Genomic DNA, 10,939 nt, shown 5'->3' with positions numbered 1-10,939 from the left:
CCCAGTATTAGCCTTTTCACTTTCCCCCCAACCATTTAAAGAGGCAAAAACTAATTTTAGTTCATGGCCCAAATGAAAACATGCAGCAGGACCGCTCTGGCCTGCTGGGCTCTGGATAAGACCAAGCCAAGACTCCCTGTTTGAACTGTCTTCCCAGGCTCTTTGCTAGGAACTCCCCACAGGCTTAGAGTAGCACAGTGCCTGGGCCACAGGAGGTACACAAATATTTGGCAAATGACTGACTGAATTAATGAACAATAGGCTGATTTCCTGAGTGGAAGAGATATAAAACAGAATGCTCTTGGGGTGACTACCATCCATCCGCCATACAGACAAAAAAAATACCCTGCAACACAGGCTACAGACAGTAGTCTACAGAGATTATAATCGCTGCACAGAAGCAAAGAAATAAAGCACTTTGGCTACCTTTGACACTTGTTAGATAAAAATTAAAGATCTGTCTATCTCTGGCTGAATTCTTTGGTTTTCAGCAGAGTATGCTGGACAGATAGTTCAATGTTCATTATGACCCTTCCCCTTTAGAGCAGAGGTCTTTATTAAAATACAAACTAAAGAATAGGACCAGGAGCTGGGCATGGTGGTACACACCTGCAGTCCAGCCACTGAAGCTGAGGCAGGAGGACTGATAAGTCCAGGAGTTTGAGGCCAGCCGAGGCAATATAGCAAAGAATAGGATCAATTACTGCTATAGTTTAGATCTAAAACGTACTCCCCAAAGTCTCATATGTTTGGAAGGTGACTGGCTCACGGGAGCCCTATACTCACCAGTGGATTCATCCACTGATGAGTTTAGAAGTGAATGTGCTGGTCAAAGGTTGGGCCAGGTTGGAGGCCAGCCAATGGGAGCATGACCTGGAAAGGTGTATTCTTGCCGCTGGCTCCTCCCTCTGCACACTGCTCCCTGGATTCCATGAGGTGAACTGTTGGCTTCCTCCAGGCCCATCTATGCTGCTTCTATCTTGGGAGTCAGCCAACCAGGGACTGAACCCACTGGAAACTGAGCCAAATAAACCTCTCTTCCTTTAAGTGGTAGGCATTGGGTGTTTTGTCACAGCCACGGGAAAGTGACTAAGACAATTACTTTTCAGGAACCTCTGCAAAATGGAAACATGAAGTAGCTTGCTCAAAGATCACTATGGATCTTAAGATGGCACTAGGAGATCATTCACCAAGCACTGGATCCTTCAACATGTGGGACTGTAGAGCTTATGAAGCTACCATGTCAGAAAACAGAGGGCAAGGGTGATTACCCCACGGCTAACAGCCACTCACTGGCAGCCTGCCCTAACAGCTGTGCATTATCATCTAACTGAGATGCCCTGTTACCCCGGCCACTCCCAGCAGTAGCATTTGACCCTAGATGTTATCACACTAGGCAACTTTAGAGTCTGTTGCTCTGGGAAATTAGATTTTAAAATTTATTTTTCAGGCACACTTTACTATACAAAACATAGAAAATGGATTATTTTAAAGGTACATTAAGTAGAAAGCATCTAACCACCCTACAATCACATTTGTCCCCAAATCGAAATTTACCGTTAACCTCACCACCTTTCCCTAGCACCATCACCAATGCCTTTCAGTACACAGAACTGTCCAACTTGCTCCTCCATAAGTAACCTGTAAAGGACCTGTGGGTCTAGTAATTCTCAACCCAGGCGAATTTTGCTATGAAGCGGCTCCCCAGGAGGCCGCTGTGTTTGGTGTTTAGGTGAGGGCTGGGGGTTACAGGTTCTTCCGTCATCAGGCTGGCAACCTGCAGCGGAGGGCGGGAGCCAGGCAGCCTCCGACCCGCCTGTGCTCACGTGTGTGCACACACATTCCCACGCAGCAACGCGCCAAGCATTCTGACCCAGACTCTTCTGAACAGAGACCCAAAATAATTTTAATGCAAATAACAAAACAAGTTAGTCTGCCTCCATCACATGGCCCCCCCATGAAAGAATTACAGTACTTTATAAAAATGTCGTAAGATGCGCAAACTACAGTTCCTTCAACACAGTTATAAATTTGGTCCAAATATTTGCTTCTTGGATGTCTTAGCTAGTTTGGTAGTTGTTCTCGAATAGCTGATGATAAGCACCAAACGAGGGCTGATCCTACCTACAGGGAGGATGGATGGGTATTTTCTCCCCGACATCATCAACTCTCCACCTTCCCAAATGCACGACACACAGCAGGGAAGAGGCATCTCTTGCGTTCCCCAAACTGCGCGTCACAGATGGATGTGGGCCCTGAATGTCAGACCCAGGGGCAGCCAGCTGGGAAAACCCCTGAGGTCATTCTGGATTGTAGGGACGCAGACAGCTTGCAGCCCTGAGGGTTTTTTGTGAAGGGAATCCACACACTGTTTGGGAGTTAGGTTCCAAGACGTTTAGCTTGTTTCCACTGTGGTGTGAGGGCATCACAGAGCGCCCACCTGGGGAGACAGTGTGGAGGGTACTTTGGGCGCAGGTCCTGCCACACCAGATACTCTCCTGCGTGGTTCTGGTGCCCAGAACCCTGCCTCTGGGGATCCTCTTTTGCCTCATTTGCTGTGGGGTCCAGGGGGTCTTCCACAGAATGTTCTCTGGGTACAATACATGCAGGCGCTGCCCAACAAATGCCACCTGTCTGAATGGACTGGAGCTATATTTAGGTGGGTCTAATGCCTTGGAGCATTTAAAAACAGCTGCGCATAAAGCAGCTCCTTCCATCCTCAGGGCCTGTTTTGAATCCTCAGTTGTGCCCTCTGTAGCTCCACCTGAGTTTGTAATCAGTTACCTAACTGGTCTGTCTCCTCTACTAGACCGAGCCTCATGAGGACAGAGATTGTCTTGGGAGGGCATCGCGGACAAGTCTGCTGGGATCTATGTTGATGAATGAACGAATGAGTGAATGAATGAATGAATGAATGCTGCATGGTCGTCTGGGGCTGCAGAAATAGGGGTTAGCAGAGGCAGCCAGGCATAGGGTGCGGGCAGGAAGAGAAGGAAGAGGCCTGGGAGAGGTGTGGGGCCACTGGGACACATGCCTGGGTGTGCAGCATGGGTGGCCCAGATGTAAACAGCTGTGGAAGAGGCAGCGAGAACCGGGAGTCGATGGAGGCCAAAGTATGGCTGGGAGTGGGGCCTTCTCAACACAAGTCTGCTAGTAGCCTGCTCACCTGGCTTGGGGCTTGTGGTGCCCAATTCTAGTGCATCCCAGCATCTTCCAAGGAGCTTGTTAGGAATGCAGATTCCCAGGACCATCCCTTGAAGACCTATGCTGAGGGTCTGGGGAGTGGACCTAGAGTCTGCATTTTAAAAGATGCTCTAAGGAATCAGTTGTGGAGATTCTTTGCCTCAGTCTGACAGCCATGTGGAGGATCACTGTCCCCAAGGCAAGCAAGAGACGTGGACAGCAAATCCGGGTGGCCGCCCTACCCCACCGCAGGAGGGCGCAGGCTCTGGCTCCCTTGCAGACAAGACATCAGGGACTGCCCTCCCCTGGTTCTCAATGAACTTGGGCTCAGCATCTGAGGACACTGCGGTACCTCACCCGGGTCCCTTCTCACCACACCTTCCGCCTTGGACAGAGCTTCAGGAAGGGAAGCTGAGGAGGGGAATGGAGAGGTGAGGCCACACTCTACAGGAAACACCTCCCAGAGAACTCGCCTTCTCCCGTCACCCTCTCCCCAGCCCCAAGGTTAAGAAATGTCCTGCCCAGCGCTCTCTGGATTGTGCCTTTGTCTTGCTGAGACTTTCGGGTGGGCAGGAGTTCTGAATACCAGCCTATTCTCTGATCTCAAAAATGCAAAAACTCCTCTTTCTCTCTCCACTTTTTTTTTCCTTTTGGATTCTAAAGGAAACAATACGTTTGCTAGGAAAACCACAAAAAATGATTATATACAAAATGGTTATCTGGTGCGGATTCTGTGTTGCAGGCCCCGGCGCCCCAGCTCTATTTGCGCTTCCGCAGGATCGTGTACATGAGGCTGCTGACCAGGGTGAAGGCGAAGGACACCCAGGCCAGGATGAACGAGTAGCCGTATCTGCCTTCTGAGGTCAGGTGGTAGAAGTGGTAGTTATTGCTGTGAACGTCTTGGCGGCGGTCGGTATAAATGGAGGCACCGATCATGACACACAGACCTGTCAGGAACAGAGCAGGATTCCAATAAAGCCACCATGCACTCCACTGAGTCAGGAGCATCTTGCCAGAGCTGAACACAGATGTCTGCAATTAGCATTGGTGGGTATTTATTTCAGGCGATTGGGAACATTACACTAGTACCTGGTATCAGAACACTGCCACCTGCCTTGTAGCTACCCTCTTCCTTATTACTGCTGGCTAAACTCAGTTTTGTTGGGGCACCAAGAACCAGCCCAGAAGATAGGTCCAACCTGATTTCAGGGAAAGGTCAGCAAACTTGTCCTACGAAGGGCTCTTATGTAAACAGCCCAGGCTTTTGCGGAGGGCACAGTTACAAATACTCACCTCTCCAACTGGACCATAATGGCAACGTCGGCAACACACAAACAAATGGGAGTGTCTGTGTTCCAACACAATTTTATTTATAGAAGCATGGCCCATAGTTTGCCAACCCTGTTTACTTGTTATGATTTCTGAATTTGTATGTTCTGGCCACAGATAATGCTTTAGTGAAAAATATTCCTTGGAAAGAGATGAGGGAAAGGAAGCATTTTTAATTGCTTGCTTCTTTAAATACAGTCAGGTCAGGATGGAATGTCTGGTGCTGCAGCAGCCCTTTTAGGACCTTGCAGGGGTCATCATCACTACTCTTAAAATGACAGAAGAGAAGGATGGAAAGAGTTGGGGTGTTTGATGCTGAGGATCTTCCAAGGAACTGTGGCACCTTCCACCTCCAGGCTACTTATGTAAAAACAGTAAGTACTCTTATGGCTGAAATCCTCGTTCACTGGGTTTTCTCTTTCATGCAGCCAAAGCAGGATCCTAACCGAAACACCTGCAGTGCCAATATTCACCGATAGGAGACTGACAGCGCTGTTTGCCTTTGGGGGGCCTATTTCTCCCCTGGACAGGCAGTTCTTACAGGTTGGTCCATCAGGGGGCCCAGGCCTTTCCTGGCCAGCTTAATTAAAACAACCACAGATGATCCTGTCATGGCAGAGACTTCATCTGATTTCAGTCCTGCTAAACTTCACAGGTAGAAAACCGTGTTCTGCGACATCTGCTTGCTCTAAATCCCCCCAGAACTGAGGCTGTGAGCTGCTCGTCTCTTTACCTCCAAGAGCCTGCACAGGCCTGGCCAAAGTGCGCAGTTCCATCGCCAAGCAGCCTTAAACCTTTTGGTGGCTTCTCACTGGCTTAGGATAAAGACCCCCGGGCCTTTCTGTGTGTGCAAGACGCATGTGGGTCCCGTCTGCCCGTCTGGCCCACGTCCCGCCAGAGCCCAAATTTCATACTCCAATGCACTGGCCAGCTCTCAGGCGGCCCAGCACAGGCTCCGGCCACGCCGTTCCCCTCAACCAGCTCACTCTTCCGTCTGCACCACGAGGGCGCAGTGTACACAGCAGCTCCTCCTCCCTTTCTGATCCCTGCTCAGCCTGTACACTGTCAGCTCACCCACCTTCCCCCACCCCTAACTAAATCCAAACGCCCGAATACAAAGTGCGCAGCTCTGGCACTGCACATTCGCCCACTCCTCCTTCCTGAGGGTTTGCCCGCCCCTCCGCAGGGCTTGACTCACATGCCATGAGCTGGATGATGGCGGTCAGGACGAACCTCTCGCCCTGCTTGAGGCGGAAGAGCTGCAGAAGGAAGATGAAGAAGGCGATGCAGCAGAGGATGGTGGAGAGGATCATGGAGGCCTGCACTGCCTGCAGCGTGGAGTAATCTGCGGACAGAGGGTGAGGGCGCACGCTGAGGACCCCTCTATGTGGTCTGAGCACAAAGACAGCCAAGGAGCCTTCCAGTGTTACCCGTGCGCTCCACTGGAGGGAGACGTCTCAACGTCCTCAGCAAGCTGAGCTTCCCCACCCGCCTCTAGCTTGGGTGTTGAGTTGTGACTCTAGCTTGTTCTGCCCCCTCTTCCATGAGGCACCGAGCAAAGCCTCAGCAGACGGGGAGCGGGAGGCGGGTGGGGTCAGAACACACCCCACCTTGCTAAAGGAGGCTCCTTTGCCCAAGGGGCTCCTCCATGGCTCCACTCGGCCACACTCACCTGCAAAGTGTTCACCGATTTCTGTGCAGTTCGTGGTGTTGACGCATACCCTCCAGACATCTGCAAAAAAGTCTTCTCCTACCCACCATGCCTGCAAGCAGAAACAGCAACAGAGAGAAGGAACGCTGATCACTGAGGCAGACACGGGCTCCTAACGGCATGTGAGACTTAGAGTAAACACTAACTGCAGGGTCCAGCCAGGTCTTGTTCCATGCAGGCTCTAGGCAGGAAGCCTGGGGTGGGACTGGAGGTCCAACGGAACAAGGCCCCACACTGCCCAGACTGCAGGTCTGTGGAGGGAACAGTGGGGCTCACGTCCTCCGGGCCCATGCGGGGGATGTGGCTGAGCCGATGACACTAAGAGACGATCCCACCAGAAAGGATGACATGCAGGGAGCTGCCTGTGAGCAGCAGAGCGGACACTAAACTCTCCTGCCTCGGCCCAGTGCTTCCATTTCTCTCTGAGCTTTCTGTGGCCCTGCTTGCCCAGGATGGCCTTCTTCTTGATGCCCAGCCCCAAAGACTGGGCGCCTCCCCCTCAGTCAGCTGGTCTGCAAACAATCCCTAGGGAACCAGCTATGAAGCTGAGCACAGTTCCCATAGCACGATGGGCACCATCTCTCCCATCATCTCCTCAGTAAGAGCGTATATGGCAGAATTCCTGCTCCTAAAGCCCACCTGTCCTTTTCACTAAGTCTGGAACCTTTTCAGGATCCCAAAGGACACAATGCAAGGACTAGAAAAAGGGGATTCTAAGAGAATATCCAATACCTTTTATTTCACAGACAGTGGACCCTTCCAAAGGGGCATAGCATCCGTACAGTCCCTGCTCAGGCCACTCATGGCAGCTCAGCAAGAGCCTCTGGGGCCGAAGTTGGGGCCACCTCCCTGACAGAATCTAGGACCTGCAAGGGCTCAGCTCTCTCATCAGGAAATAACTGCCACTAAAGGACTGACACAGGCCACAGTGATCAGGTGTTACCAAGTGGCAGGTGTTACTGTGGAGATGATTAATTATAGGGGACCTCCTTGTACGCAGAGTTGGTGACCCCTTTGGGGCCTTCTGAGTAGTGTTTCAGCCCCTTAAATATCTCTGTAGTCTGAAATGATCAGGGCATGGGCCCAAGAGGATCTCTGTTAAAAGCTTCACTTCCTGCCTGGAAGGATCTTAATGTAACCAAGAGATTACCAAATATGCTCTTGCCATATGGCTGCCAGCTGGATACTAAAGGGAAGAGTTCAGTTTTCATGGGGAACGTGGAGAGTCTGGAAAGTTCCACACATGAGTTCTGCAAGGAGAGCATGGCCAGGTGAGCTAGGCCTCCCGGCTGGTAAGGAGATGTTGGGAGCAGAGAACACAGGTGGCCTGAGATGGGTCACCTGGGGATCTAGGACCGTGGCCCTCTGATTTTGCTCTATAGAACAGCAGGCAATGTCTGAAGAGAGCTTTGATTTTTATAAATAAGGGGAGGTCTTAGTAGCATCAAGTGACATGCTGCTAAGCCCCTTCAATGGTCGGGGCAGCCCCTACAACCAAGCATTATCCAGCCCAGATGATGACAGTCTTGAGGTTAAGAGCCAATATCTGCAAGAGAGCTGAATTTACACACAATCCTCAAAGGGCTTCCCAGAGTCAGGCACCACAGTAGGCTCAGTACGGGGAACCAGCGGGGAGAGGACACTATCTTCCAGATCCTGCAGTCCAAACCCAAACAGGTGATGCTCTAGAAACCCTACACACAGGCTGTCGTGGTAAGCTTGATTCCGTCATCCTGACTGGCACGGGAGCCACCCTGGGGACTGGGGGAGCACACTTCTGGGTGTGTCAGTGTACGCACTGGAGGTGTGATCTTGGGGCTATATCTGGTCCCTGGTCCCTTCCTTCTGGCACTGTTCCCCTGCTCTGCTTACCAGCTGCCGTGAACGAAGCAGCTCTGTTCTGCCATGCCATTCCACCATGATGTTCCTATTTGGAGCCAGATGACCATGGGCTGAATCCCCCAAAACCATGAGTCAAATTAAACCTCTCCTCCTTTAAATTGTGGGTGTTGGAAATTGTACCTCAGTGATGGGAAAGCTAATAAAGAGGCCAAGGAGAGGACATTCTCAAATCACAATCAAGTCAACCATGTTCTCTATTCTGCTTCTATTGGCTCTACCATCCAAGGGCCCCAAGATGGTCAGTGGGAACAGGAACTCACATTGTCGATGGTAGCAATGAATAACAGTGCTGCAGAGGTGATGTGGAAGGCAATGATGAAGAAAAGAAGCACCAACATGTTCACAGAGCAGGGCGGGCCGAGGGGTCACGCTGAAGCCCAGAGAAGGATGTGCTAAAAGGAGGAAGGACAAGTTCAGTGGTAGAACAAAATTCAAAAGACAAACGAGCAAATTTTGTTTTGTTTTATTTTGTTTTTTGACAAAAAAACAAAGGTCTTGCTAAATTACTCAGGCTGACCTCAAACTTGCAATCCTGCCTCTGCTGGCTGAATGCCAGGATTTCAAGCATGTGTCACAACACCTGGCAATAAAGGAACAACTATTAACGGGCCCTTAGAAAAACAAAAAAAAAATAGCTCTTCTCATCTTCCCTCCCCTGGAGACTTAGGGGACCAGCATCTGGCCAGAGGTGCTGCAGAGTCTGGGTACCAAGAATTTCTCGTGGGACAGAGGGGTAAGGACCCATTAAAATTCCTAACTCAGAAAAACCCTGCACCTTCCCAGCAAGCTGCAGGCACAGGGTCAAAAAGGAGCAGCTCAGCGTGCAAACATGCTGTTCCCGGGCTGGGGGTGTAGCTCAGTGGTACAGCATTTGCTTAGCGTGCTCAAGGCCCAAGGTTCAATTCCCCAGCAAATAAACAAAAATATGCTAGTCCTGATCTCCTCTATCCCAGGAACTCATGATATGAGTTTTCATTATCAGAGGCCCTGCTTTCTAACAATACAAAAATGATCACAATACAAAGGTATTTACGAATGATGTGACCACTTAAAAAATCAGTCCCTACTCCAACACTGCTCCTCTTAATACGTATCCCCATTTGAACAACACTGGCTCCTAAAATAAAAATACAGTGGGTACTAGACAGCCATCATTTCTCTTCCCTCACTCTGATCTCACAGGACGACTACATTTCCCAGACTCCCTCATGGACAGGTTGGGGCAAAGTGTCATTTCTAGGGTGAACATAAAAGACCAGTTGTGAGTCTTCCACATGCCCCCATGAAGAAGTTAAGATGGCACAGCCATACTACACTGAAATTTCATACATTGGACAGAGACACAATTGAGAAATAGGCCTCTGGATGTTAAGTCGCTGAGAGTGCAGGGTCATTTTTTGCTCTGATAAAATAATCTGAATCATGTACAGTCTGAATCACGTACAAATTTATTGGCCAGGAGTGGTGGTGCACCTGTAATCTCAGCACTTGGGAGGCTGAGGCAGGTGGATCACTGTGAGGAGGAGTGACTGCAAAGTAAAATTAGAGATCTTGCAAAAGAACTAATTATACTAATCTGATGAAAGTGACACTGGATGATTGCTCGAAGGGAACCCAAGGGCATTCAAGTGTGAGAACTTGTCCAAGATGGGCTAGTTTGCAATAAGACAAGAAAAAATTAAACAGAAATGATATGGATGGACTAAAGCATTCAAAACAATGCTTTGAATACCAAAAGACTGAAAATCACACTTGAGAAAGTTGGTGAAATCTCTGAACATTTTTATAAACATGATCATCATTTTGGTTAACAAAACTCAAATGTCCAGTAAAGATGTCCCATTGGTAATGTGACTGAAAATACACTCCTCTGCCCCTAATATCAACACTTGGTTCACTCTTCTTCCATTCCAATAATTTGCAATCGAGTCTAATACAAATATCTTATAGATAACAGAATTAATTTTTAAAAATACATTCCAAATCAGACCATGTTTTCATCATGATAAAATTTAGGCCCCATTTTCAATGGAATAATACGCACACAACCTATTTTTTTGGACACTTAAGAGTAAGCTGCTTAAACCCAAACTTCTTTCTGTCTAAGTGCATTAACAGATGACTCTGAAAAATAAGAGCATTTTCTTATATACCCACGGTATAATATCACAATTAAGAAATATAATAGAATCCTATTATCTCATCTGTATCTCATTTAAATCTCCCCAGTAACCTTCCATGTAACACTCCTTTTTCCTTGTGCAGGATCCAATCCAAGATGAGGAACTACATTCTGTTGTTAAGTCTCTTTAGTCTCCAGGCTAGAATGGTGCCTCATTCTTTCTTTATTTTTCATGACATTGATACTACTTAAGAGTATTGATCATTTATTGGAGAAATTTCCAGCAAATCTGTGTTTCACATTTTCTCATGATCCAATTCAGGTAATGTTTCCTTGGCAGGGAAGTTACCTAAGTAATGTGTGCTCAGAATACCCACCAGGAGGTGCATTCAGTCACACTCTCCTATTACCGCGGACATCAGCTCTGATTAGCTGGTTACGGTCTGCCAGCTTCACACACTGAACATTTTTCCTGTGCAACTCCAAAAGTAATGGAGGGGGATATATTTTTATTGTAGTAAAATACACACAATATTGAATTTGCCATCCATGAGAGTATATTCAAAATACTGTTCATCCATCAACACCATCTAGAACATTTCTGTATGCATTAAGGAGTCCCTGCCCATTTTCCCTCTTCCGACCCCTGGCGGCCACCAACTGCTCTCTGTAGCTATGGGTTTGCCCACGCT

At 48.7% G+C, this 10,939-nt stretch overlaps 1 protein-coding gene across 1 annotated transcript in view; it reads right to left on the bottom strand.

Annotated features, from left to right (window-relative positions):
- Positions 1-1,884: 1,884 nt before the first annotated feature.
- Emp2 (epithelial membrane protein 2) overlaps positions 1,885-10,939 on the bottom strand; it is a 35,069-nt gene continuing 26,014 nt past the window's right edge. The window contains exons 2-5 of the mRNA XM_005391190.2: positions 8,386-8,517; positions 6,185-6,275; positions 5,711-5,857; positions 1,885-4,130 (exon numbers count right to left, since the gene is read on the bottom strand). Coding sequence (XP_005391247.1) covers positions 3,943-4,130; positions 5,711-5,857; positions 6,185-6,275; positions 8,386-8,463 — 504 coding nt within the window. The 5' untranslated portion in view covers positions 8,464-8,517 and the 3' untranslated portion in view covers positions 1,885-3,942. The remainder of the gene's footprint in view (positions 4,131-5,710; positions 5,858-6,184; positions 6,276-8,385; positions 8,518-10,939) is intronic.

This window comes from Chinchilla lanigera, unplaced genomic scaffold, assembly GCF_000276665.1.
Source record: "Chinchilla lanigera isolate Chin_1 unplaced genomic scaffold, ChiLan1.0 scaffold00041, whole genome shotgun sequence".
Lineage (NCBI taxonomy): Eukaryota > Metazoa > Chordata > Mammalia > Rodentia > Chinchillidae > Chinchilla > Chinchilla lanigera.
The sequence above is the reverse complement of the archived record's forward strand: the minus strand, read 5'-3'. Positions and strand labels throughout refer to the sequence as shown.